Source organism: Propithecus coquereli, unplaced genomic scaffold (genome assembly GCF_000956105.1).
Source record: "Propithecus coquereli isolate 6110/MARCELLA unplaced genomic scaffold, Pcoq_1.0 Scaffold717, whole genome shotgun sequence".
In the NCBI taxonomy this organism is placed as follows: Eukaryota; Metazoa; Chordata; class Mammalia; order Primates; family Indriidae; genus Propithecus; species Propithecus coquereli.
This window is the reverse complement of record NW_012153252.1, coordinates 123,740-147,881: the sequence shown is the minus strand read 5'-3', so window position 1 is coordinate 147,881 and position 24,142 is coordinate 123,740. Positions and strand designations below refer to the sequence as shown.

Sequence of the window (24,142 nt, the reverse complement as noted above, 5' to 3'; positions counted from 1 at the left end):
TAAAGAATTAGCATGATAAATATATTCAAAAAGCAGTTGTTGGAAAATGTCAACAAAATAGACCAAACTTGGACAACCTGGAGCAGAAGGAAGCCCGAGAGACCCGGGGTGGGGGTGGGGAGAGGGCTGAACACACGAGGTTCCCTGGGCCGGGCTCCCGAAAGCTGGGGGAGGGGCGGTGGCTCGGTCGCTGGGGGGCTCTGCGGAAGGACCGGCTGGCTGCTCATGCCCCGCTCGGAGGCCCAGGAGGTGTCAACAGAAAAGAACCTAAATTCTGTAAAACAATTTAAAGAGGTTTATTCTGAGCCGAATATGTGCTACCATGGCCCCGAGAGCCACGCCCAAGAAGCCTTGAGCAGGGGGACTCGCCGTGGCTGGGTCACAGTTTGGTTTTATGCATTTAGGGAGACAGGGGTTACGGGTAGAGCCATAAATCAATACATGGAAGGCACACACTGGCCCGAAAAGATGGGCCATCTCAAAGGGGGGAGCTCACAAGTTATAGGTGGTTTAAAGATTCTTTGATTTGCAATTGGTTAAAGGAGTGATCTTTGTCTAAAGGCTTGGAATGTTGTCAGTTAGATGAGGAGGTCTCTCATCGGAGACAAGCCGCCAGACGTACACTGGACTCGAGTGGTCTGCTAAGCACACTGATGGCCGGCAGGTGCGGTTTAACCTTTGTCCTGCGTGGCCTAGGCCCGTTAATGATTTAGCATCTTATCGTTACAAAGAGTAACTCCAAACAGGAGGGCGTGACGAGGCGTGTCTGACCTCCCTGCCCCTCATGGCCGGCACCTCAGTGTTTCTGGGGTGCCCTTGGCCAAGACGGGGTCCATTCAGTTGGCTGGTGGAGGGAGTTAGATTTTATTTTAGTTCACAGAGGGAACCATTGCCCGGCCTTCCTTCTGGTTTTCCAGTGCAGGTTTTCAAAGTTAGGCAGAGCAATCCAGGAATCCAGGGAGATCCAGGAATCCAGGGAGCGTCTGCCCAAAGCTGCTGGGACCAATTTGCTGAGAGGCAGCAGCCACTGTGGAGCTCTCCGGAGGGCGCGGTTGCCCCTGGCGGCTCTCCATGGTGCGCCCCCTGCCGGCCTGCAGGCCTGGGGCTCTGTGCGAGGGTCCCCGGGCTGGGTGAGGGGCAGGGGCTGGCCGTGGGACCACGTGGAGTTGGGCGACAGAGGGCCCCAGAGGGTGGCAGGGCAGCCAGCACACTCCCGGACGGCCGCTTCGGCCCCGGCTTCCCAAGTGTGGGAGAGCAGCGTCTGGCCTCCCCGGGGACGTCTTAGTCATTTCCCTGATTTCATCCCGGCCTTGTGGATGCTGCCCCCACCACCTGGCTCCGCCACGCCGATCCCCAGAGAGACCGCCAGACGCACTCAGACCTCGCAGCCACACAGCCTTCCTGTCCGGGACCCATTAACCGGCTGGAGCCGCTGCTGCGTTTTATCCCAGACCAGGAGGCCTGGGTTCCGGGAGGAGAAGGGAGGGAGAGGATTAGCCCTGAGCCGGCTACAGCCGGAAGGGAGGCCACAGTGGTCAGACCACGGGGCCAGGGCAGCATGAGACGGTTTCTGGTGTTTCTGGGAGCACAGGCTGAGTTCCAGAGTGGGCAGCGAGCCGGGCTTTCCCTGGGAGACCCCGGCAGCATCCCGAGAGGGGCAGGCCCCACGGGCGGAGCTGAGGGGACCCAAAGTCAACGCTCACCAAGCGACTTTACACGCGTGCGCGACACGACTGATGCACACGCTCTTAGCCCCTGTAGTCCGAAATTGCCTGTGACTCGCAACATGCCGCACGTCGCTGTGTTTTTTTACGTAGGCGTAACCGGCACTGGGTCACGTGCACGGGACTTGAGTGTGAGCGGCCATGAGGTTTCACTTACGTTAGCAGCCAGCTCCCGGACCGAGGCCCAGAACACTTCCAAACCTCGGACCCCTCCCGGTCCACGCGTCCCGCCTGCTCTTGAGCTTCCTAAAACGGGACTGCCAGCCTGTGCTCTGAGTGTCTGGCCTCTGTCACTCTGCGTAATGTCTGTGGCTTCATCCGTGTCTGCATTGTAGTTTTAGGTGGTAAGTGCATTAATTTGTTTGATTTAAATATTAAAAATATTCCCTGTTCGGGCCAGGCTTCGGCATCTCTTCAATCTTTAACACACCAGCTTCCCAGCTCGTATTATTTTAACCTCTGTGAAAGATAAATGAGTGTTTAGAGCAAAAGTAATGATACTGTGTTGTGGGGTTTATTACACGCGTGTGAGTACGAGGTATGACAGCGACAGCTTGAAGTCAGGAAGGGGGGCGTGTCCCGCTGCGGGGTGCTCGTGCCACACCTGCCGTGCTGTGTTGGGGGACACAGGAATGAAGGCCAGATGGGACGGAAAGGGAAGAGATTGCACGAGGACACACTCGAGCCCGAGCGGAGCCATCACCACCTCCAGGGTGAGTGATCAAAGCCAGGAAGGCACCGTCAGTCACACGACCGCGACCGCCGACCTCAGTCAGGCTCACCAGTCCCCACTGACGTTCTTTGTGCCGGGACCGCACGTGCACGCAGCTGCTGCTTCTCCTTAGTCTCTTCCGGTCCGTGACAGTTACGCAGCCTTGTCTTGCGTTCCACGCTCTTTTTGCTTTGGTACCACTGCCCAGTCACCTTGTAAGCTTCCAGTTCGGGGTGTCTGTGTGCGCAAATGAGGTGAGCCTCGCTTGTGGGAATGGCACAGAAGGGACGTGTCCTTCCCAGTGTCCCATGTCACGGGTACACGATGTCAGTCTGTCCAGTCACCGATGATCCTAACCCTGTCACATCGACGGGTGGTTTCTCCACTGAAAAGTCATCCTCTTTCCCTTGGGAGCTGATACACACACGGAGGGAGACTTTGACACTGCGGAACCCTGGAGGGAACGGCTGTAAGTAGTTTTAACGCTCTAGGTTGAAAGTGAAAGGACGCAAGAGGATATCTCGTGCCGACCTCATCAACAGAAAGCTGGAGTGGCTACGTTCATGTCAGATAGCATAGACTTCAGGTCACAGCGTCTTGGGAAAAGGAGGGTCATTTCCTAATGATAAAGGAGTCAGTTAACCAAGAGCACCTAGTAATCTGGATGCAGGGTCTCAACATGCACGAAGCACAAACCGATACAGCTGCGGGCACAGACAGGTCCACAACTGCAGCCAGAGATTGCGACACACCCGCTCAATAATTAATAGAGCAAGTAGACAAAGTCCATAATAACACAGCACGCAAGTAACACGATCGGCCACCTTGACCTCACTGACACCTACAGCGCACTCCACTGACAGACAGGACCCACGTTCAGGCTCACATGCGGCAGTCATCAACCCTATTCTGGGCCAGAAAATGACTATCGATAAATTTAGAAGGATCTAAAACATATAGAATATGTCCTCTGACAACAATGGTTTAGATTAATAACCAAACACAGAAAAACCTCCGGAAAAATCTCCAAATATCTTCAAACGAAATGACATACTTCTGAACTCAGAGGTCAAAAAAGAAATCAAAAGGGAAATTATAAATTATTTTAAACTTAATGAAAACAAAGTTATAACATGTCAAAATTTCCGGGATGTGGTTAAAGCTGGAGGGAGACAGAGATTTAAAGTACTAAAATGCCTGCACTAAAAAGAAAAAGGTTGCAAATCAGTGGCCCCAGCTTCCACTTTAAGAAACCAAAAGAGAGAAAGTTAAACCCAATCAAAGCAAAAGAAAGAATAAAGATCAGAGTGCAACTCATCAATAAAAAAAGTGAAACAATCAATGAAACCAAAAGCTGGCTCTTTCAGAAAGTCAATAAAATTAATAACCTTCTAATCTGACTGATCAGTGACAGAAAAGAAAGAGAAATTATCCACATCAGGAACAAGAGAAGTGATGTCACTTCGTGCTCTGTAGATAGTAAAAGGATAATGAGGGAATATTATGAACAACTTTATGCAGATAAATTCAACAACTTAGATGAAATGGACATTTCCTTGAATGATACAAACTAGCAGCATTCAATAAAAACATAACCTCAGCCGTTGAATATTCATTAAATAATTCACCACGTATAAAAATGACAATACATCATGACCAAGTGGGATTCAGCCTCAAAATACAAGCTGATTTCATACTTGAAAGTCAATCAATATAATCTATCATATTAACAGACCAAAAAAAAAGAGATTCTCAATAGATGTGGAGAAAACAAAATCCAACTTATATTCCTGATAAAAACTCCCGGCAAGCTAGAAAAAGGACAGCCTCTCAATGAACAGCTCTAAAAAACTGATTATCCAAATACACAAAAGTAAACTGAGTCATACCTCACACCACATGCCCAAATTACTCAAAATGGATAACGGACCCAAATGTAAACCTGTGACTTTGGGTTAGGCAAAGATTTCTTACATGTAGCACCAAAAGCACAATCCATCAAAGAAAAAATTGATAAATTTGGCTTCTCAAAATTAAAAACTTCTGCTCTTTGAAAAACTGTTAAGAGAATGAAAAGACAATTTATAGACTCAGAGAAAATGTTTACAAATCACATATCTGATAAAGGAATTGTATCTAGAATACACAAACAGCTCTCAAAACTCAATAGTAAGAAAACAACCCAGTTAAAAGTGGGTAAAAGATTTTGACAGAACACTGCCCTGCAGAAGACAAGTAAACAGATGAAAGGTGAGCAATACAATTAGCCACCAGGGAGCTGCAGATCACGGCCACAATCCCAGCTATCACTGCCACTCACCAGAACATCTGAAATTAAAAAGACGGGCCCCACCAAGTGTTGGTGAGGACATGGAGCGTACGCCATTGGTGGAAATGTAAAATGGTGCAATCACTTTGTCCGTTTCTGAACAGCTTAACTCCAGCTACCATACGACCCAGCCACCTCACTCCTAGGGGTTTACCCAGAGAAATAGAAGCCATTGTCCTAAGGCTTGTGCACAGATCACACCAGCTTTATCTCTAAGAGCCCCAAACTGGAAACAACCCAAAGGCGGATAAACAGGTGAATGATGTACAAACTGTGGTGTTTTTGTGCAACCAGCACTACGCAGCACTAAAAGGAATACCTACTGGTAACCCATCAACACGGGCGAGCCCCAACTATCAACTAATTATGCTGAAAGAAGAGACCAGAAGGTACGAATGTATAATCCCATTTGTATAAAACAGGAAATGCAAACCGATCTGTAGTGACAGAAAGCAGATCAGGGCTTGCCTGGTGAGGGGAGGGAAGGCAGGGAGGACAGGGGGAGACTTTGGGGCATTTACTATCTTGACTGCCGCGATGGTTTCGCAGGTGTATGCAAATATCCAAACGTATAAATTTAAATATGCGGTTCATCGTCTATCAATTAATCCACAATAAGGCTACTTTAAAGGAACCTGGGGAGGCTTGGGTTCAGCTCAAATGCCACCCCCACCCCCCGGCATTCCCTGTCCTCCTCAGGAGGCCCACACGCACGGACCTCGGACACAGCTGCTGGGCGGGGCCGTGAGCAGGAAGGGGCCCGGGAACCCTGGTGGGAGGCCCCGCCCACCTGCAGCTCCGCCCACGGCCCCGCCCGCGGCTCGCACGGCCCCGCCTGGTCTCGGTGCCGCATGCCGGCCCCGTAGCACCTGAAAGCCCCGCCCTCGCCCCTGGGGCCACGCCCCTCCTCTAACTCAGGCCCCGCCCAGGGCCCCCGACCCCAGCCTTCCCGCAGGCCCCTCCCACCCTGGCCCCGCCCCTCACCGTCAGGCCCCGCCCCGCTCCGGCCCCGCCCCGCCCCGGCGGCACAGGCAGAGCGCGGCCTCCCGGCGAGCGGGCACGGGCGCGGGCGCGGGTGGCGGGGCCGCGGGGGCGCGGGCGGCCGCGCGGGGAGTCGCCAGGGCTCACGGGCTCCGAGAGGCCGAGAGCAGCGCGCGGAGCAGCGTCGACCGCGCAGGTACAGCCCCTCCCGCCCCGGGAGCGCGGACCCTACCCCTGGCCCCCCACCCCCCAGTGCGGTCCGGGTCCGGGTCCGAGCCCCGCGGGCCCCGCGCGCGGCCCCGCCACTCCACGCCCAGCGCGGCCGCGCGCACAGGGCTGGGTCTCCGGTTCTCCTCGCTGCTCAGACAGCTGGGGTGAAAGGCGGGCCGGTGCGCGACTGTCCTTTTAGGGACGGGAGCAGAGCTTCATCTGTCGTGGTGGTCAAGGGGTGCGGAGCGGACGGGCAGAGCGGCCCCCGGCGCCGCGCCCACCCGGCCCTGCGCCCAGCCGGCCTGGGGTCTCCAGCCCTGAGGAGCTGGGGGGTCCCGGCCGGTCCCGGCCTTGGCCCTGCCCTTGCGAGGGGTCCTCTGGCCACTGAGCGCCTGTCCTCCGCGAGCGGGCAGCTGTCCTCAGCATTAGAGCTGCCGTGGCCGCAGGGGCGTCTGCAGAAATGGTTCCAGGGCAGGTGTGTTTGAGGAGGTGTGATCCCTGCCCCAGGCCCTTCCGTGCGCATGCAAGGTCCCCCACGGTCACAGCGTGAGGGTGCCAGCTGGACACCCCCGGTGGACAACGCTGACCCCTCCTCCCCTGCCCACTCTGTTCCTGCTTCCTTTCAGAGCCGAGAGCAGAGAAAGCTTCTCCCGGACGGAGGGAAGGGGAGCACCATATGTGCCCAGGCCGCGTCAGGATGGCCACGGCGGGCTGGCAGAGCCCCTCGCCCCTGCTGGTCTCCACCCGAGGGTCTTGCCTCTTCCTCCTCCTCTGCCTGCACTTGGGCGCCTCCTGCCCGCAGCCCTGCTGGTGTCCCGACCGCGCTGGGGCTGTGGCTGTCCTCTGCAGCGCTAGGGGCCTCCAGGAGGTCCCCAAGGACATCCCCACAGACACCGTGCTGCTGAAACTGGACGCCAACAAAATCTCCCACGTCCCCAACGGAGCCTTCCAGCACCTGACCCAGCTGAGAGAGCTGGACCTGTCGCAGAACCTCATCGAGACCATCGGCCCCACTGCCTTCTCGGGCCTGGCTGGGGCCCTGCGGCTGCTGGACCTGTCCCACAATCGCATCCGGAGGATTCCGAAGGACGCCCTGGGCAAGCTCAGTGCCAAGATACGCCTGTCCCACAACCCGCTGCACTGCGAGTGCGCCCTGCAGGAGGCCCTGTGGGAGCTGAAGCTGGACCCCGACTCGGTGGACGAGATCGCCTGCCACACGGCCGTGCAGGAGGAGTTCGTGGGGAAGCCTCTGGTCCAGGCGCTGGACTCGGGCGTCAGCTTCTGCAGCGTCCACCACAAGACCACCGATGTGGCCATGCTGGTCACCATGTTCGGCTGGTTCGCCATGGTCATTGCCTACGTGGTGTACTATGTGCGCCACAACCAGGAGGATGCCAGGCGGCACCTGGAGTATCTCAAGTCCCTGCCCAGCGCCCCCGTCCCTAAGGACCCCGTCAGCCCGGTGCCCTAGCGCCTGCTCCAGGCGGACCGCGTGGCCACCGTGGCTTTGGGAGCAGGTGGAGTCTGCCTGAGGCTTCGCTCCCCCTTGAGGCGGGTGGTCGCGGCCACTTTGTACAGAGCTTTCACGTGTTGCGTTTCCTCACGGCAGCGCCCTCAAGCCAGGCAGCTTCACCACGGGACCCTGGGCGGACAAGGAGACCGAAGCTTAGAGACGTGGACTGACTTGCCCACAACGGCGCAGTCGGGAAAGGATCCCGTTGGGACGGCAACCCCGCGGGCCCATCGTGACATTCCGTGTTCCTTCTGCGTTGCGGCCTCCCCCACGTGGAGCCCGTGGGACGCGGACGCGGTCAGAGAGGAGCGTGCGCTCCGCGAGCGTGAGAGCCCACGCGGGGGCTCAGATGCGTCTTCGTTGCCACGTCCCCTGCTGGGGCACTGGCTTCCTTTGTTTACCTTGCGCTTCCCCAGAGCATCTGAACACAAGCCCCTTTCCAGGAGCAAAGTCACAGAGAGCAGGTTTTCTAGAGAGCTACGTGGAACGTGCGGCTCAGACTGACCGCTCAACATCTCGTCTAGTCTCAGATTTCGTTTAGAGTAATCCTCGTGCCAAAATTTCAGTCTAGCGAGAAGGGAAAAAACCTGGAAAGAAACCTGGGAAAGGTCCAGCGTAGACCCCCGAGGGGCAGTGTCGGCAGTCAGACAGACGTGGTCCCGCCCGCTTCCTGCCTCCCCTGCTGACCCTGTCTCAGAAGGCCACCCCCTGGGGTCGCTACTGTGCCTTGCTTTTCTACTCTCTGATACCTAAAGCGGCTCCTTTGCTAAGGATGGGAGGACTGATGTTCGATGTTTCAAGGCCACCCAACGGGATGCTTCCTCTGCTCCAGCACCAGAAACTCTCTTTTCACCTCTGCTGCCAGGAATCTCAGAGAAAATTCAGTGCTGATTTTATTATCCATATTACTTCATGCTCTGGGTGGACATCACCTCCACCTATGTGATTCTGATTTCTAATTTCACTTCTTACTGCCTTTTTGTATGAGTGTTTATTTTTAAATTACTTTGAATATATTTTGGGGGGGCAAATAAGTGATAAGTGTAAATTGTTTATGGACTTAAAAAGTATAGATGCTTCATTGAGCAGATGCTTAAAAATGATTACAAATCAAGGGTAAATCTGTGTTTGGAAAGCGTCACATGTCTTGAAGCGGGAGCGAGAGCTTGTGCCTGGGGCCAGCGTGCCCCATCCTCAAGGCTTGCTGTGTTCTGACAGCTCAGCCGCACGCTGGTTCCGAGGTGTAGCGCTCGCAGGGTCAGACCTGTCCGCCGTGCTGCAGCAGAGACTGGAAATGCTCGTTGGAACAAAGTCCTCGTTTTTCAGTCACGGTGCATTAGAAAGAAACAGCCAACGGATTCCAGATACCCTCCCGCGCCCGCGTCCACAGGGGGTGGCGTGTGCAGGCAGCTGTCCAGGGCCAGCACGTGCAGGGTGCATTGAGGGGCCATCTGCGGCGTAGAGGGTTTGTGGGTGTCACTGCCCACTGTCCAGACAAGGAGCCGGCGGGAAGACGTGCCCAGTGCACGCAGAGGCAGGGTCCACACCCTGCTCACCTGCCCTCCTGCCACACTGCCCGGGTGACGCGGTGCTTGGGGGACGTCGACCCGTACAGAAACCGGCAGGAACGATTGCGCTTCCAGTGAGAACTAGAACCAAGTGGCACGCTAGGGTGCAGGGGTGCTGCATGGCGCCAGCGTGGCCCACGTGGCACAGATGGGGTCAGCACGTGGCGGGGTGTCGAGGTCCAATGTTCAGAGGAAATAGGTGCCGACAGAGCAGTTGGCCCTGGGCTGTGGGGTTTCTGCCCAGGGCAAAGAGCCTCGAAAGCTCACGCTAAGGATGTGTGTTGGGGGCCAGGCGCGTCACTGGCTCTCTGTGGGCGCAAAGGGGCGCGGACTCCTTTGATAAATGCAGGAGCTTGCGGCCCGGAGGATTTGCCTGGCAGACATGAACCTAGGTCTGCGGGAGAGTGTGGACCAAGGCCCAGGCATGGAAAGCGGGGTTCTGCCTCTGCCTCTGTGTCCTGGGGGTGCCGCCAGGCTCGCCTGGCACTTTGGGGGGCCCTTCCCTGCTGCCAGGGACCCTTCATTTGCTCTTTCCCCAGAATTGGCCCAGAGCCCAGATCCCACCCGAACAGGGCTCTTCGGGCGGGGCCTGGGCAGCGTGGGGGGCTCCTTCCCCTGCCCCCCCGGACTCCCACGCGTGGGCGAGGACCCAGAGGATGCCGGAAGGCTCCTCTCCCTCTCCCTCTCTCGAGCCAGTCCCTAAGCTGCCACCTTCCTGGCCTTTCTGGGTACTCCGAGGACCCGGGGAAAGCACCTACCCTCTAAGGAGGACCACAGACAGAGCCCTCGACACTCTGGGACCCCGGAAGCTCCTTCCTGCTCACTGGAGCCCCCTCCCTGGTGTCCGGAATCCTCAGCGATACCCTCCTGGGTGCATCTGTCCCCTCCCTGCCCCCGCCCCTCCCCTCCTGGGGCCCCACCCCCGAGCGGCCTAGGACCCATGCGGGAGGCTTGCTGAGGAGGGCAGTGGAGCCCCCGTGAGGTGACGTCCTGCCTGGGCCCGGCCCCGCCCTTCCTTGCAGCCCACACGGGAGCAGAGACGCCCTGGACACGCCGCCCCCCATGGGCCCTCGGGCTGACTCAGCCCCTGCCCCCACCCTGCACTGCCTGACGGGGGCTTCTAGATCTTCAGCAGCCATTGGGACAGCCCTGCCCCAGCTTGACGTCCAGAGACGGTGATGAGCATGTGACAAAGGGGATGTCTCAGTGGAGGTCCCAGCCTCATGGGACGTGGGTGGCCCTGGGCTCGTTGCCATTCAGATAAGGGGCCCTCATAGGAGCTTCAGGAGCACAGAGGTCAGCGCCTGATGGGGGCTGACCACATCTGCAAAGCCCCTTTGCCACGGAGGGCCGCAAGTCACAGGTCTGGGATCGGGGTGGGATGCCCCGGGGCCCTCACGGGAGGAGGAGAGGGAGCCTGCGGACGGACCTTGGGGCAGCCCCAGCTCAGGGTCTGTGGCTGGGACTCCCCCACTTCCCAAGAGTGGAGAGTAGGGAGGGATCATGTTTCTGGGGAGGCTTCAGGCAATTTCAAGGCCAGAAGGAGGTGAGGGGCGGCGAGAGGCCTGTGGTACCCTCTGGCCACTGGGCAACCAGTATCTCCCCGCCCCTTTGGCCGGGCCCAGGCTCAGCTTCCTGCGGCACAATTCTGCAGCCTCACCTCTGGGTGCTCCACAAGCATCAGGGGAACCACGGCCCCACCCAACCCTAACTCCAACCCCAAACTCAACACAATGCCAAACATAACCCTAACCCCAACCCCAACCCCAACCCTAACCCAGCCCCAACCCTAACCCCAACCCCAAACTCAACACAGTGCCAAACATAACCCTAACCCCAGCCCCAACCCTAATCTAACCCCAACCCCAACCCTAACCCCAGCCCCAACCCTAACTCCAACCCCAAACTCAACAGAATGCCAAACATAACCCTAACCCCAACCCCAACCCCAACCTAACCGCAACCCCAACCACAACCCCAAACTCAACACAATGCCAAACATAACCCTAACCCCAACCCCAATACACCCTTAGCGTAACTCCAACCCTAACCTCAACCCCAGCCCCAGCCCTGGGAGAGGAGCCCGGGCCCAGGACCCTTCCCCACACTCATGGCTTCCTGTCTGGGCTTTGGGGCCCCCAGATGCAGGCAGCGGGGCCCTGGGGTGGTCCAGCCAAGGGAGATGGGCCAGAGTCTGGCTTAGCCACCAGCAGGACCATCCGAATGTCCAGTGGCTGTCCCTGGGCTGGGAGACCACAGAGGGCAGGGAGGACAAAGAGCCTCCCAGCTCTCTCCCTGGGGGAGCACCAGGACCACCGTGCAGGCCCCTGAGCCGGCTGGCAATGGGAGGGGCGCGTGCTGGAGGCTGCCAGGGCCGTTGCGTGGAGGGTTGGGGAGCGGCGTGCTGGCAGCATGGGGGGTGAGGTGGCTCCTCTCAGCGAAGGGCCCTGGTGGCGGGAATCTGGCCCTAAGATACGGGCAGCCTCCTCTGCAGCGGCCGTGAGCAGGAGGAAAGTGAGGACCCCCTCCCGCCACAGAGCCGGAGCCCACAGTCGGCCTGCGGGGAGGGCGGGTGACACTTCTCACTGGACATGAGAGTGGGCATGAGTCCGGCTGTGTTTTCCTTCACCGAAGGCGGCCAAGAGGCTCTGGCTCTGCCCAGGTCACCGGGTGGGAGATGGGGCGGGTCTGGGCTGAAGGCAGGGCCTGGCCGGCACCGGCCTCTCAGGTCCAGTTCCGCGTGGCTCCCTTCGCACCGGGGGCTGCGAAACGTGCGGTGTGCGCGGGGCTGGCCACCTTGGACAGCTCCTGGCAGTCAGCAAGGGGATGGGCCCCCAAAGCCTGGGCAGGAAGTGCGAGGAGGCCGCCTCAGGAGTGAAGAGCAGGAGGCGTGGCCAGGCGCTAAGAGGCAGGGGCCTCCGCTGCACACTGAGCGTCTGGGGGGCCGGGGCCTGGGCACTCCCGGCCCATCCTCGTGGTGGGCGCAGGGGCGTGGTGCTGCCCCATCTGGCTCACGACCTGTCCGCGGGGCCGCAGGCTCAGCACCCTGTTCCCTGTTCCCGGCTCCTGCGCTGCTTCTCCTGTGGTTTCTGCCCCAGCCAGGCGCCCTGGCAGAGACCTGGTTCTGAGCCGAGTCACCTGGGGGGTGAGGCAGCTGTGCCGCTGGCCCAGACGGTGACAGGCGGAATATTCCAGACTCGTGACAGCTCCCCAGCCGCTGTCTGGTGTTGTCTCTCCTGGAAGCTCCGTCTAAAGTCCGATTCTGTCGTCCTCTCGGCCATTCTGTGAACACCGGATAAATCTTTCGCTCTGCTCAGCAGGCACGATTCTGTTGTCTGCAACTCTGCAGCTTGTCCCAAACCTCGAACCTGCCCCGTCCCTGCAGGCAGAGGGGCCTGCGCGTCCACAGCCGCTGCAGCCCCTGAGAGCTGCAGGGACCCATCCTGAGCCAGCCCCGCAGGGGTGCAGAGCCGGCTTGGACTGGCTTGAGCCAGCTCATGACAACTGATCGTTAAATTTTTAGGAATTTTTGAGCCAGTTGACACCATGATGGTAGTTTGACGTTGACCACGGCAGGAGTGTTGACAGCAAGGAAACCGGCAAATGCTACCAACAGAGACCCCTGCCTTCCTGCCCCTGAGGCTATTGGTGTTCACGCACGAACCACTGCGGGGCTCTCCGTGTGGCCGCCTCCCAGTGCCAGGGCTGCAGCTCACTAGACCCACCTTCTTCCGTGCCTGGTGCCCCGACAACCCTGCCGCACCCCCCGGCCCCAGCATGCCCTCGCCCTCCCCCTGCTGTCCTCCGGACCCCTGCTGCTCCCGGCTGCCCCGCCCAGCCACCTGTGTCCTCCAGAAGGCCTGGGTGCTCCCACCTGCCGGCCCGCTCCTGGGGCGGGGGAGGGGAGAGCTCACCTCCACCTGCAGCGACTCCCACCTGCCGCGGAGCCTCCCGTGGCGTCGCCAGGCCCTGCCGTTTCCGAGCGGATGGACCGCCATGGAGAGCCTGGTCAGCCTCTCGGGAAGGGCCTTGCTCCCCTCTTGCCGGCCCAGCGGGGCCTCTCTGCGTGGGGGGCAGTTTTATCCCAGCAGAACGCCACGGTTCAGTCTTACCTGCTTCTGGAAAATTCACAGCGCTCGTTGTCTTTCTTATGGGGGTGCTATTGCGTTGCACGGGGGCACCAGTTTGTTTACTGGTGACCTCTTACCAACGTCCGCATCCTAATGTTGATGGCAGAAGTTTCCGCCCGTTCCCAGGAGGAGGAGGGGCTGCGGGGCCCCCGGCGCCCACCCTGGTCTCCAGCTCTGCACAGCTGCGTCTCGTCCCGACACAGGCCGCCGTCTCCCCGCAGATATCCGGGGCAAATCCTGGACCTCACGAAATCTCGTCTGTAAATATATCAACAGAACCTTTAACATACAGGGACTCTTAAATATCTGTGTATGTGTGCGTATAACGTACAACCACCAAACCGAGCCATCGCCGCCCCTGAAACCACGCCCGGCGGCTCCCCAACACCGTCCGCCTAGTGCCCCCGTCCCCTTGTGTCCCCCCACGGCTCAGCTAGCTGGTTCGAACCGGGCTCTTGCCGGAGCTCAGACCATGCGATCGGTCGCTGCGTCTCTCGAATCCCCTAAGTTACGGGCTCCCCGAGGACCGTCGGCCCCTCACCACGTCCGGTTCCCTTCGCGTCCCTGTGGCGGGTCGAGCTTGCTCCTGGTTGGGTCCCGCAGGGCCCCGCCGGCTGCGCTTCCATCCGCGCGTGTCTTCTGGCTGTCCCTGTGGCGCTCATAGCCGGCCGGCACCTGGGGCTGCTTCACGGGGTCCTCGAAAGGGATGTCCCGTCCTGGGGCCCCTCGTCCTCTGTCAGCTGGAGCCCTCCCGAGAGGCCGCTCTCCACCCAGGCCGGCTCTGCGTCCTCCAGGGACGGTGGGAGGAGTCCTCGCGGCTTCCGTCACTCACCGACTCTCAGAGTAAGGAGTTGGCCCCTCTGACCGCGACCAGCCATGTCACACCCCTGTGCCCCAGGCCACAGCCGTTCTGTCCCTAACGAGGCCTCTCCGCGCTGGCTCCAGTCCCCGGCGTGCCCGGATGTCCTGGGGGCTTCCTGGCACTGGGGTGGAACACGGTGCTCCCGGCTCGTCTTGTCCAGCAGGCACAGCCCCGCCAGCACCTCGGTTTTAGCCCCGTGAGACCCGTGTCTGGCTTCTGACCTCAGAATTCTGAACCAATAAATGTGTGTTGTTGAGGCCACCAAGTTTGTGACAGTTTGTTATAGCAGCCACAGGACACTGACACGTCTCCCACCGTGAGAGCTGCAGTGGTCAGAGCAGGCGGCCCTCGCGCTCCGCGGTGCCCTCGACTGTCACTGAGTCTTCGTTCTTGGGGCCGGGTGACCTGGGAGGCTCACATCACCTCTGTCCGCCTCTCCTCCTTTCCTACGGGACGGGAGTGTCCCCCCCAGAGGACCCTCGGAAGGGCGGCCTGGGCAGGAGGGGCCGAGGCGCGGGGCGGGGCAGTGCCACTGGCTTCTGGGACCCTCACTTGTGCTCAGGTACGTGCCACACACACGCACACACACGTACACGTACACACATAGCTGTCCACTCTTGCTGCACACACGCCAGGCACATGCCGCCCCACACGGGCCTGCTGAGGAAGCTCCAAGCCAGCAAAACCCGCAGCCTCGTTGGCACCAGGAGTGGGAACCGCAGCAGCGACCCTCGGGGGCTGGGGCGGGTTAGCCGCGGTGGTGGCGCGTGGCCAGCCTTGCTCTCGAGGGCACCTCAGTTCACTGTCGTGACGACAGCCTGGTGCGGTCGGCCTGTTTCTACCTTCAGATGAGACGCCCGAGACCCCGAGGTCCAGGTGAGAGCCGCAGCTCAGAGGTGGCTGGTCTGGGGCGGAGCTGGGCGGAGTCCGCGGCTCCCACACCGGGGCCGGGCCGCAAAGCCTCACTCCTGAGCCCGGCCCTGGAGCGCTGTCACAACAAAAAGCCGAGTCCCCTTTTGAGCGCCAGACGGAGGAACCGCCTGAGTGTGTGGCAGAGCAGGGCTCTGCCTCTGTGACCATGGCAACGACACTGCCCGAGGGAGCAGGCGCCAGGCGTCCAGGACACCATCAGAAGGGGCCACGTGTGGCTTTGGGTCTGGCTGCAGGTTAGCGGGGCCGACCCCCTGCTCCCCGGGGCTCTGTGTAGAGGGCGGCAGCACGGCCCACCCGGCGGGCCTTCCCTAACGAGGGGCCGGCTGCTCATGTTGCAGGGAAGCCGCACACACGGGGAAGGGGAAGAGCCCGGGACGAGAAGGAGAGTGGCGGCGCTGTCCCCGCGCAGCCCGGTCAGGACCCTGATTCCAGGGGCAACGTCGGCAGCCAGCCCTTGTGGAGGGGACGGAGCCCAGGGCGGTTAGGTGACCTCCCAGGTCACGTGAGCTGGGAGAGCCCGGCTGGGGTGGGGACCAGAGGACGCAGACGGGGATGGCTACCCAGGAGGCCTCACAGCCAGGGCCACGGCGTCAGAACGGACAAGCCGGGAAGGTCCCCAAGGAAGAAGAGCCGCTATTTAGTGACACGTGACGGTACGTTCGCCCATGCTGTGCTGTGGCGGGCGCTGCGCTCAGATCACACTCAGACGCGGACTGAGACGTCCTACGCTGCGCCAGCTCGCTCTCCAAGCGCCCAGCGAGGCCCAGGCCTGCCCCTTCCCGCTTCGTCCATCTCCCCCACCACAGACCCCTGCAGCCTTTCAGGTCAGTGACGGCCCTGAGGGCCTCTGCGCAGAGTCACCGTGCTCTGGACTTGCCCTGGGGGCTCTTGGGTTCAGGGTGTGGGCCCAGGCGTGGGCTCCCGGCGCAGCTGCCGGCACTGTCCCGCCAGGCCCCGCAGGGAGCCCGTCCTCACGGGAGCAGCTGGCATGCTGGGCACCGGCCAGGGTGGCGGGATGGGGGCCACACGGGGTGTGGGCACTGCCGCAGGCGGCTCTGCCTGGGTCCGCTGGACGCAGCCCCCGCAGGCTCCCGCACCTCTGGGCTTCGCTGTAGCCGCCGGCAGGGGTGACCGGATCAAAGGCTGGGGACGGGCCCTCCAATGTCCCGCACCTGCCCGGGGCCTGTGCGCCTCCTGCGAGAAGCCACTTTGATTCAGAGCCTGCCCCTCTGGACGTCACGGCAACTGGGACGAGGCCTGAGGTTTTCCGAAGGAGTCAATCGCGTTCCCGTCACCAGAGAGACATTCTGCTCTGTCTCAAGGTGCGGCATCCCCAGGGACAAGGACCGGGGAGGGGACACCTCTGTTGCCAGGGTGGCCCCGGGGATGCCAGCAGGGCTCTGTTGCTGTTGTCACATTCGTTCGATGGCTGTGGCGTCACTTCCTGAGGTTACGTGTGTTTCCGACGCCTGGGCTCCGCGGAGGGCTGTCCGTGGCGCCCTGCGCTGCCGTCCGGGGCCGCGCGTTGGCGTTGGTGGGCGCGTCTGCGGGCCTGAAGCGCCAACGCCAGGAACCAGTGAAGCCCTGGACGCGCCAGGAGCGTCGCCCACTTGTGCTGGTTTCTCAGCTTCACTTGTTTGATTTTTAACAACATGAGGTTGTATGTTTTACCGGTAAAAAGTTTGTCCCCAACGAGAACATTCTATTCTAGAATCTTATTTCCAACATTTGTAACGTTCACTTTTCCAAGAATTGTGCCAATCGCAGGTTGATCTGTTTGCTGAGAATTTTAGCAGACTCTAAGCCCCGGAGGCCACGCGCTTGTTGTTTTTACAAAGTAGTTTCACCTGTTAATTCTCCCAGCGGCTCCTGTGAACGGCTCACTCGTCGAAAAGGGCCGCATCAAGATTTCGACTGGAATCGCATAGAAACTACGCGTTGACGCGGGAAGTTCTGACACTGTTCGGATGCCAGTTTGGAGACTTGCTTAAATCTGTGTCCTGCAGCCTGACTTTGTGGTGTCCCAGAGTCGACTTGTGGGGAGCGCGAGTGGCTTTGGGTGCTTTCCCCGCACGAGGACTGGTGAGCTCTGCAGATGGCGCCACGCCGGGTGACAGCTGGAGGGCACAGCCGGACGGCCCTGTCCCGTCCTGCCCCCCGGGGCAGGAGGCCGCATTCCGCGAGGGCCACTGTGACAAAGGACCGCAGACTGTGTGGCGGAAACGGCAGAAACACCTTTTCTCACGGTTCTAGAGGCTGGACGCCGAGGCCGAGTGTGCAGGGCTGGCCTCCCCGCCTGCAGCCGGTCACCTTGTCACCGCGCCCCCACACGCTCCTCCCTCTGCGCGGGTGGAGACAGAGAGAGCTCCGGTGTCTCCTCTGTCTATTTGGACACCTGTTCTAAGGGTCCCTATGCGGACACCATGGAACCGGCGGGGTCCGGCCGCAATGCCCGGGTGGGTGGGAGCCTGCGCCGCAGCCGTGCCAAGGGGAAGGAGCCTGGTGCGGGTATCGGCTGTAACGAGGCGGCAGCTTGTCCTGTCCCGGCTGGGAACTTGGCTTTACGGTTTCTCTGGGGTCCCCTTGGCCAAGCGGGGCCTGTTCGGTCAGCTGGGGAGTAGGATTGTGTCTGTTCCTCAGCAGGCTGGGAAAGGCAGGGAGACAGAGTCTCCCCTGGAGCGGGCTTGGCTGGGCGAGGCCAGGTGGGACTTCGGCCTCCGGAGCTCTCAGGTAAAAAGTCACACCGGGCCCTCCCGTGGCTCTGTAGACACGGCACGTGGCGCGGTCTGTTCCCCACGGAAACAGGCAGGAGAAGCCGGGCCCGGGTCTCCTTGCAGGCGTCTGCTGGTCGAGTGACCCCACGGGCTTCTCTCACCGTGTCCGGTAGGTTTCTGATCAGTCCTCTCCTGCGTCCTCGTCCTGTAAGCAGACGGCGCACAGTCCTCCCTGCCCTGCCTCCTCCCCTCTCATGCGGGGTCTCTCCCTCTGCCTCTGCCGGCACTGCGGGGCCGTGTGTTTGACAGTGTCAACACCAGGCATCTGCTTATGACCTGAGGGGTTGAATGTTCCATGCACAATGTGTTGCTGGTGTCAGCTGGAGAGCTAGCTCCGTTACCACGAGAATAAAGGCACAAAATGCCCCGCTTTGGAGAAGGCAGTTTGTTACAAAGCTAAACCTCCACCTACCCATGACCCAGGAGTGCTGCCCCCCGATATTTAGCAAGAGAAATAAAAACATAATTCCACACCAAACGTGTTCAGTGACATTTACAGCTCCACTGGCAACAGCCTCAAACGGGAAACAGCCCAGAAAGGGACCGGCAGCAAAACAGGTGACCGAGTGATGGGGCGATCGCGCCATCGGACGCTGCGCCACAGCACGGAGGGCAAACTGCGACACGCACAGCCGCGGGATGGCCCGCACACCATGGTGCCGATGAGGGGAACACGGGACAGCAGGAGCCGAATGACACTCGCCCGGGACAGAAATCAGACAGGTGGGCTGGGAAGTGACTCGAATGGGGACAAGGGAGTTGTCTGGGGGATGAAAATGCTCCTCACCCTGCGCGAGGGACAGCTACGTGGGTGTGCGCAGCTGGCAAGCTCACTGGGCTCACTGAAGACCGTGCATTTCAAAGTATAAAAGTTAAATCAAAATTAAATTAAATAAGCAAAGATAAGGGCCCCAAATTAAAAATAATACTTTAAAATCACAAAATAATTGGCAGGCCTTGCTGAGATGCCCTTGCTCATTCCCAGGTTGGCAGGACCACGGCACAGGTGGGACAGATTAGCCGAGGGCTCTCCGAATACCAGACCAGCTCTCCATTAACGGAGAAACCCTCGCTGGGCATCGATAAAGACGGACCTGTGTCCCCCAGAGTGATGTGCTGGAGCCTGGAAACCCCGCGTGAGGGCGATGGCGTCCGCCAGCCGGAAAGAGGCCTCCCCAGGAAGCTCGTCAAGATCCGGGAGAACTGAGTGTCTTGCGTAAGCCCCCAGGTGGTGTTTGGCTGTAACAGCCGGGCTGTTTCACGCAGCAATTGTGTTGTTGACAGATCTGATTTGCTCCTGGGTGGGACCAGGTGCCCCATCAACACAAGGAAGACACAGGTGCACCTGGAACACGTGTGTTTGTGTTTGTATATGTGTGTATGTATGTGTATATGCATGTGTGTATGTGTTTGTGTGTTCATGTGTATGTGTATGCACACACGTTTGTGTATGTGTGCACGTATGCATGTATGTATGCACATGCATGTGTATATGTGTACGTGTGTGTATGCATGCGTACATGCATCCTTGTATGTGTTTGTGCATGTGTGTATGTGTCCACATCTGTGTATGTGCATGTGCATATATGTGTACCTGCATGCACACATGCGTCTGTGCATGTTTATGCATGTGCGCATGTGTGTATGCATGTAGGCATGTGTGTGCGTGCGTGCATGTGTATGCGTGTGTGTGCATATGCATGTGTGTATGTGTGCATGTATGCGTGCATGTGTGTGGTTGGGGGCAAAGCTGTGTGCTGGCCATGGGGAGCTTAAGGGAAAAACGCAGCAGTCTCAGCCTGGTGAGCAGTGACCTCAGTGAAAATAAAATTATTTCCTCGGCAATCGTCCGCCTACGGCCCTGGCGGGACAGTGACGAGGGAGGCGCAGGAGCAGGCGGGGCTGTGCCCGGGGCCTGCGCTCACCAGGCTGCAGGAGGGAGGCCTGGGAGAGGGGACGGGGCAGAAACAGAGGCCAGGGCCAGTCGTGTCCGGGAAGGCGGCCGCGAAGGAGCGCCCCGCGGCGGCTGTGCGCGCAGGTCCTCACGGCGCTCGCTGCGAAGACCCCGACGGAGGTTCCCAGGGACTCACGGAAGAGGCCCGGCCCAGCGAACTCTGGAGTGTTCCATGAGGAGGTCGCCAGGAATCCCGAGCATGCGGCCGCGGCTCCTCGCACGTAAACTCACAGGGAAAAGCACGCCGCTTGTAAACGCGTGTCGACAGAGACAAAAGCCAGAAGCACGATCTCGGAAAGAGGTAAATATTTTGAAGTTCTCTACATTTCACCCTCTGGTTTGCATTCAGAATTTTAAAAAATCTTGATGACAGGTTTCGGTTTCTCCTGTGTGTGTCCGGCCGGCAGCAGGGCGCCCTTCGATGGCGGACGGAGCCGAGAGGGCGAACAGGCCGGGGCGTGAGTTGTCCTCTGCGGCGCCCTCTTGCGGGTGGCTCAGCTGCCCGGGCCACCGGACACCCAGTGACACCCCAGCACGTCGAGGTCTCTCCACAGAGAGAGGCTGTGTGGGGTCGGGGCTCCGGGAGGGCAGGACACAGCGGGATTCTGGAAAGTGCCCGATTCACCCCTCCCCCGGGGGCCACAGAGGCTCAGAGGCGGGGACTCGGCAGGGGGGACTGACCCGGAGGCCCCCAGACTCCTGCGCGAGGCCCTTGGCCTGCCTGGGCCCGTGTCCCGCAGAGCCCTCCAAGAAGCACAGTTGACAGGACGAGTGTCGGGGGAGGAGCTCGCCGTGGGACCGGCCCGCGGGACGGTGGAGGCTGGCGACCGTGGCCCACGTGTGGGCGACTCGCAGCCCAGGAGCGCAGGCAAAGGCCACAGGCCACCCGTGGGGAATCCCTCTTGCCCGGGGAGGGCGGGCTTTTTGTTCTCTTCGGGCCTTAGACGGCTTGGACAAGGCCCACCCTCGGCCTTACCTGGAGTCCACAGGTGTGAAAACTAATCTCATCCAAACGCCCCTGACTGACACACCAGGTCGGGCACTCAGGCCACCGTGCTCCCAGCCTGGGTGGCCTTCCCTTACCCCGGTGTGGCTACCCTGACTCCGAGGGCGCTTCTGGGGGTCCCGCCCGTGGAGTCACCCCCAAGATGACCAGCCACTGCCCCCTGGGGCTGCCACCCAACGGGCCACTCTGGGCCCTACTCTGCTGCTTTCCTCCCTAGGCGCTGTGCCTGCCGGCTACACGGGCTCTCCTACAACCCGGTAAAGCCAGGAACCCCAGGTGGCCCCTAAGAGACGTGGCTGTCCTCCACATCCCTCAGGTAGGGTGGGGAGACTGAGCTGACAAAAACCCAAGCCAGCCAGTTACCTCTGAGCTCCAGACGGATAACACCCTGCCAGTCTAAGTACGTCCCACGTAATATTGGGGATACACCGACACTAAAAAGCAGTACTCACTGTTTTTCCGAGATTCGAATCTAATTAGGCACCTTGTATGTTACCTGGTATCCTTGGCCACCCTCCTGGGGCAGCAGATCCAGGGCCGTTACCACAGTCCACCCGCCCGGAGACACCAGGGACAGCGAGGCTGGGGGGCAGGGGCAGGCGGTGATGTCAGACAACTCTTGAGCAGAGGAGTCAAGGACCTTCCGGGATGCGTCCTGGACGCCGCAGAGCCCAGCGTCACCGCAGCCCCCGAGCACAGTCTGCAGGGCGCGCCCGGAGGTCGCCGCGCTGGGCTCTCGTCTGTCTCACACGCAGTTTCCTAGTGGACCAGGCTGGTCTAGGCCACTCCGGGGCCCAGCATTGGAAGCCAGTGTCAGCCTGCCCCACCCCGAGTGCTGCTGATGACACTGAGATAGGGTGAGGGCTGGAGGGACAAGTGTCGGCAAGGCCACGTGCACCCCAGGACAGCAGGGACACGCCCTCATGGACAGCAGGGACGGGCTCTCCGTGGACAGCAGGACAGCCGCTCTACAACAAACCCCTCCCTGAAGTAGCCCAGCCTCCCTCTCAAGGGTCCAACCCCGCTCCCAAGCCACGTCCCCACTGCCGACGCCGACTTCCCTGCACCTCGGGGTCACCAAGCCCTGTTCGTGCGACATCGTCCCAGCATCTCCAGCGGGACGGACGGAGGGAAGGGTGAGAACAACCCTCCCGTCAGCCACCCCTGGCCTCCTGGGTGTGCTCCGCGGGGCAAGCCGCGATTCTCTTTTTCATGGAAGGATCCTGTTGGGTATTGTTTTCATTTCGGGTTTTTGCATGTATGTGTTTGAATGAGTTTGGCTTTTAAACTTCCTCCCTTGTGTGAAGTTTTCAGATTTTGCAGTCAGATTATTTTATAAGGTGAAGTAGGAAGTTTCCCATCATTTCTTGCTATGAAGAGTTTATCAAGAAAACAGTGTTTTTCAAAGTGTTGAAAATGCTGAAATGATCATGCGAGCATTGACGTATGTTTTGGAGGTAATCTGACAACTAAGTTTTCATTTTCCCTGCACGGCGGCCTGTCTGGGCTTTCTAACTTCCGCTTCGGGCAATTTTGATCACTGGTCTTTCCTAGAAACTTTCCCTTCGTTCACGTCTCTGAAATTTCTGGTGCTAACACACAACACTATTTTCTGACACGTTTAATCTCACGACTCTTCTTACACGTTTTGGGTTCTCAGCATTTGTATTTGAGTAGCCTATTACATAAGTTATCTGGAGGTGTGTGGATTGATCGCCTATAAAGTTTTTCTAATTTGTCAAATGTGCTCTTATTCCAAATCTCTTATTAATAAGTTGTGAAGGCATCACATACGCAAGAGAGTGTTTAGTTTTTTAAGAGTTTAAAGAATAATAAAACGAGCACCCACGTACCCGCGTGCAATCCGAGATGCAGAATGCTGCGGGCTGCGGTCACAGATGACTGAGAGTTTTATTAACAACATGGAAACGGCCGAGCGTGAAACCACGTGTGGGCCCCGAGGTCGCAGCATGCGAAGCCTGTCCCGCCTCCAGCCTTCGCCCTCCGTTCGCGGCCGGACGGGAAATGAAATCGGCCTCACCTGGCTGCCCTGCAAACCCTCCCCTGCCTGCCCCGCGAAGCCGCTGTGCGGGATGGGGCGGAGGGCCGTCTCCCCAGTCTCCTGGCTGTGCACCCCCAGGGCCTTCCCAGCCTAGCTTCCGGCAGGGACACTACCCTCTGCCTGGAGGCCTGCCCGGTGGCGCTGCCCACCCTCCTCCTCCTGCAGGTCTGGGTCGTCTCATCGGGCCTGGGGGCTGCCCAGCCAGGCAGGAGTCCTCGCGCCTGGTGCAGGGCTGGGCATTAGACACGGGAACGGGCCAGCAAGGGCTTGCCCAAGAGGGCATTCTGAGTGTCAATGGTCACTCATGAGGTCAGCTGCAGGGACCAGGAGGTGGCCTGGGCCCAAGGCCAGAGGTCCCCGTGGGTGGGGCCATGGGGAGGGACACATACCATGTCCAGGCTTGAGATTCCTGACCTGCCCCTAATGCATTGATGGGTAAACTGAGGCTGGGAGGGAGGTGGGGGGCGGGGAGGTGGGCTTGCTGCCTGGGCTGGTGACCAGGACTGTGCTCACGAGTCATTGCGGAGTCCCCACGAGAAACACGAAGGAGCCGTGGCGCTCTGTAAAGAGCGTATAAATATATTTCCGTGTAGACACGACACAATAAATAGGCGGCAGTGGGTGCGTCTCCCAGCGGTGCACCTGCTCGCACACCTGGGCGCCACGACACGAGCGGCTGGGCCAAGGCTGACGCCACGGGGACGTGTGCCCGAGCTCCGTTGTTTTGAGGTAAAACTTTATGGAAACTCTTCCCTTCGGGTGAGATCCCTGCTGACGCCGCGCTGGCCAGGCTGGCGGGCTCTGTCTGCAGCCGGAAGGACGCAGAGCCACCGAACGCGGCAGCCGGGCAGTCACCGGGCCCGAGGCTCTGGCACAGCCACCTGCCCAGGGCGGGCGAACCCGACTTGGAGAGGGCGCGGAGGTGGACGGGCGTCCCACCAGCCCAAGGGCCACGGACGGCCCTGCCTGGACCCCGCCTGCTGCCCACCGGCTGCCCCAGGCTCAGCGCGCCCGGGGGTCCAAGGCCACCTGGGTTGGGAGTATTGGGGTCCTCCCCGGCCTTGTCGCCCTGTTCCCAGCAGCCCGCGCTCCCTCAGCGCGTCCTCAGCCGCAGGACCCTGGACAGGGGCTCCTTGGCGCTGGAGTAGATGAGGTAGGAGCCGGCCGAGGTGTTGAAGGCCTCCCAGTCCCTGCAGCCGAAGGTGGGGAGGCTGTGCACCGCCACGAAGCCCTCGTAGCCCTGCCACCTGCGGACACAGCACCAGACGTCCTCAATTCCACCTGCGTACTTGTTCAATTTGGCAAAAATCACGCCCCTTAGTACATGCTGGCCGGGCCCTCCTTCCCCAGTCCTCCTTTTCAAAAATTTCTTGGCCCTCTTTGA

The 24,142-nt window shown here is 59.8% G+C and overlaps 2 protein-coding genes across 2 annotated transcripts in view; one reads left to right on the top strand and one right to left on the bottom strand.

Annotated features, from left to right (window-relative positions):
- Window positions 1–5,857: 5,857 nt before the first annotated feature.
- Window positions 5,858–8,552, top strand: LRRC3 (leucine rich repeat containing 3). Its single transcript, XM_012661536.1, has 2 exons — window positions 5,858–5,942; window positions 6,583–8,552. Exon 2 carries the CDS (start codon window positions 6,633–6,635, stop codon window positions 7,425–7,427), a length of 795 nt encoding a protein of 264 aa, XP_012516990.1. The 5' UTR covers window positions 5,858–5,942; window positions 6,583–6,632; the 3' UTR covers window positions 7,428–8,552.
- Window positions 8,553–23,317: 14,765 nt separating this feature from the next.
- The window catches only part of TSPEAR (thrombospondin-type laminin G domain and EAR repeats), a 68,915-nt gene continuing 68,090 nt past the window's right edge, over window positions 23,318–24,142 (bottom strand). Inside the window, exon 11 of the mRNA XM_012661528.1 lies at window positions 23,318–24,005. Coding sequence (XP_012516982.1) covers window positions 23,852–24,005 — 154 coding nt within the window. The 3' untranslated portion in view covers window positions 23,318–23,851. The remainder of the gene's footprint in view (window positions 24,006–24,142) is intronic.

Bases quoted from the DNA above. Each gene is read 5' to 3' on its own strand.
- LRRC3 (XM_012661536.1), top strand. From the start codon at position 6,633: ATGTGCCCAGGCCGCGTCAGGATGGCCACGGCGGGCTGGCAGAGCCCC.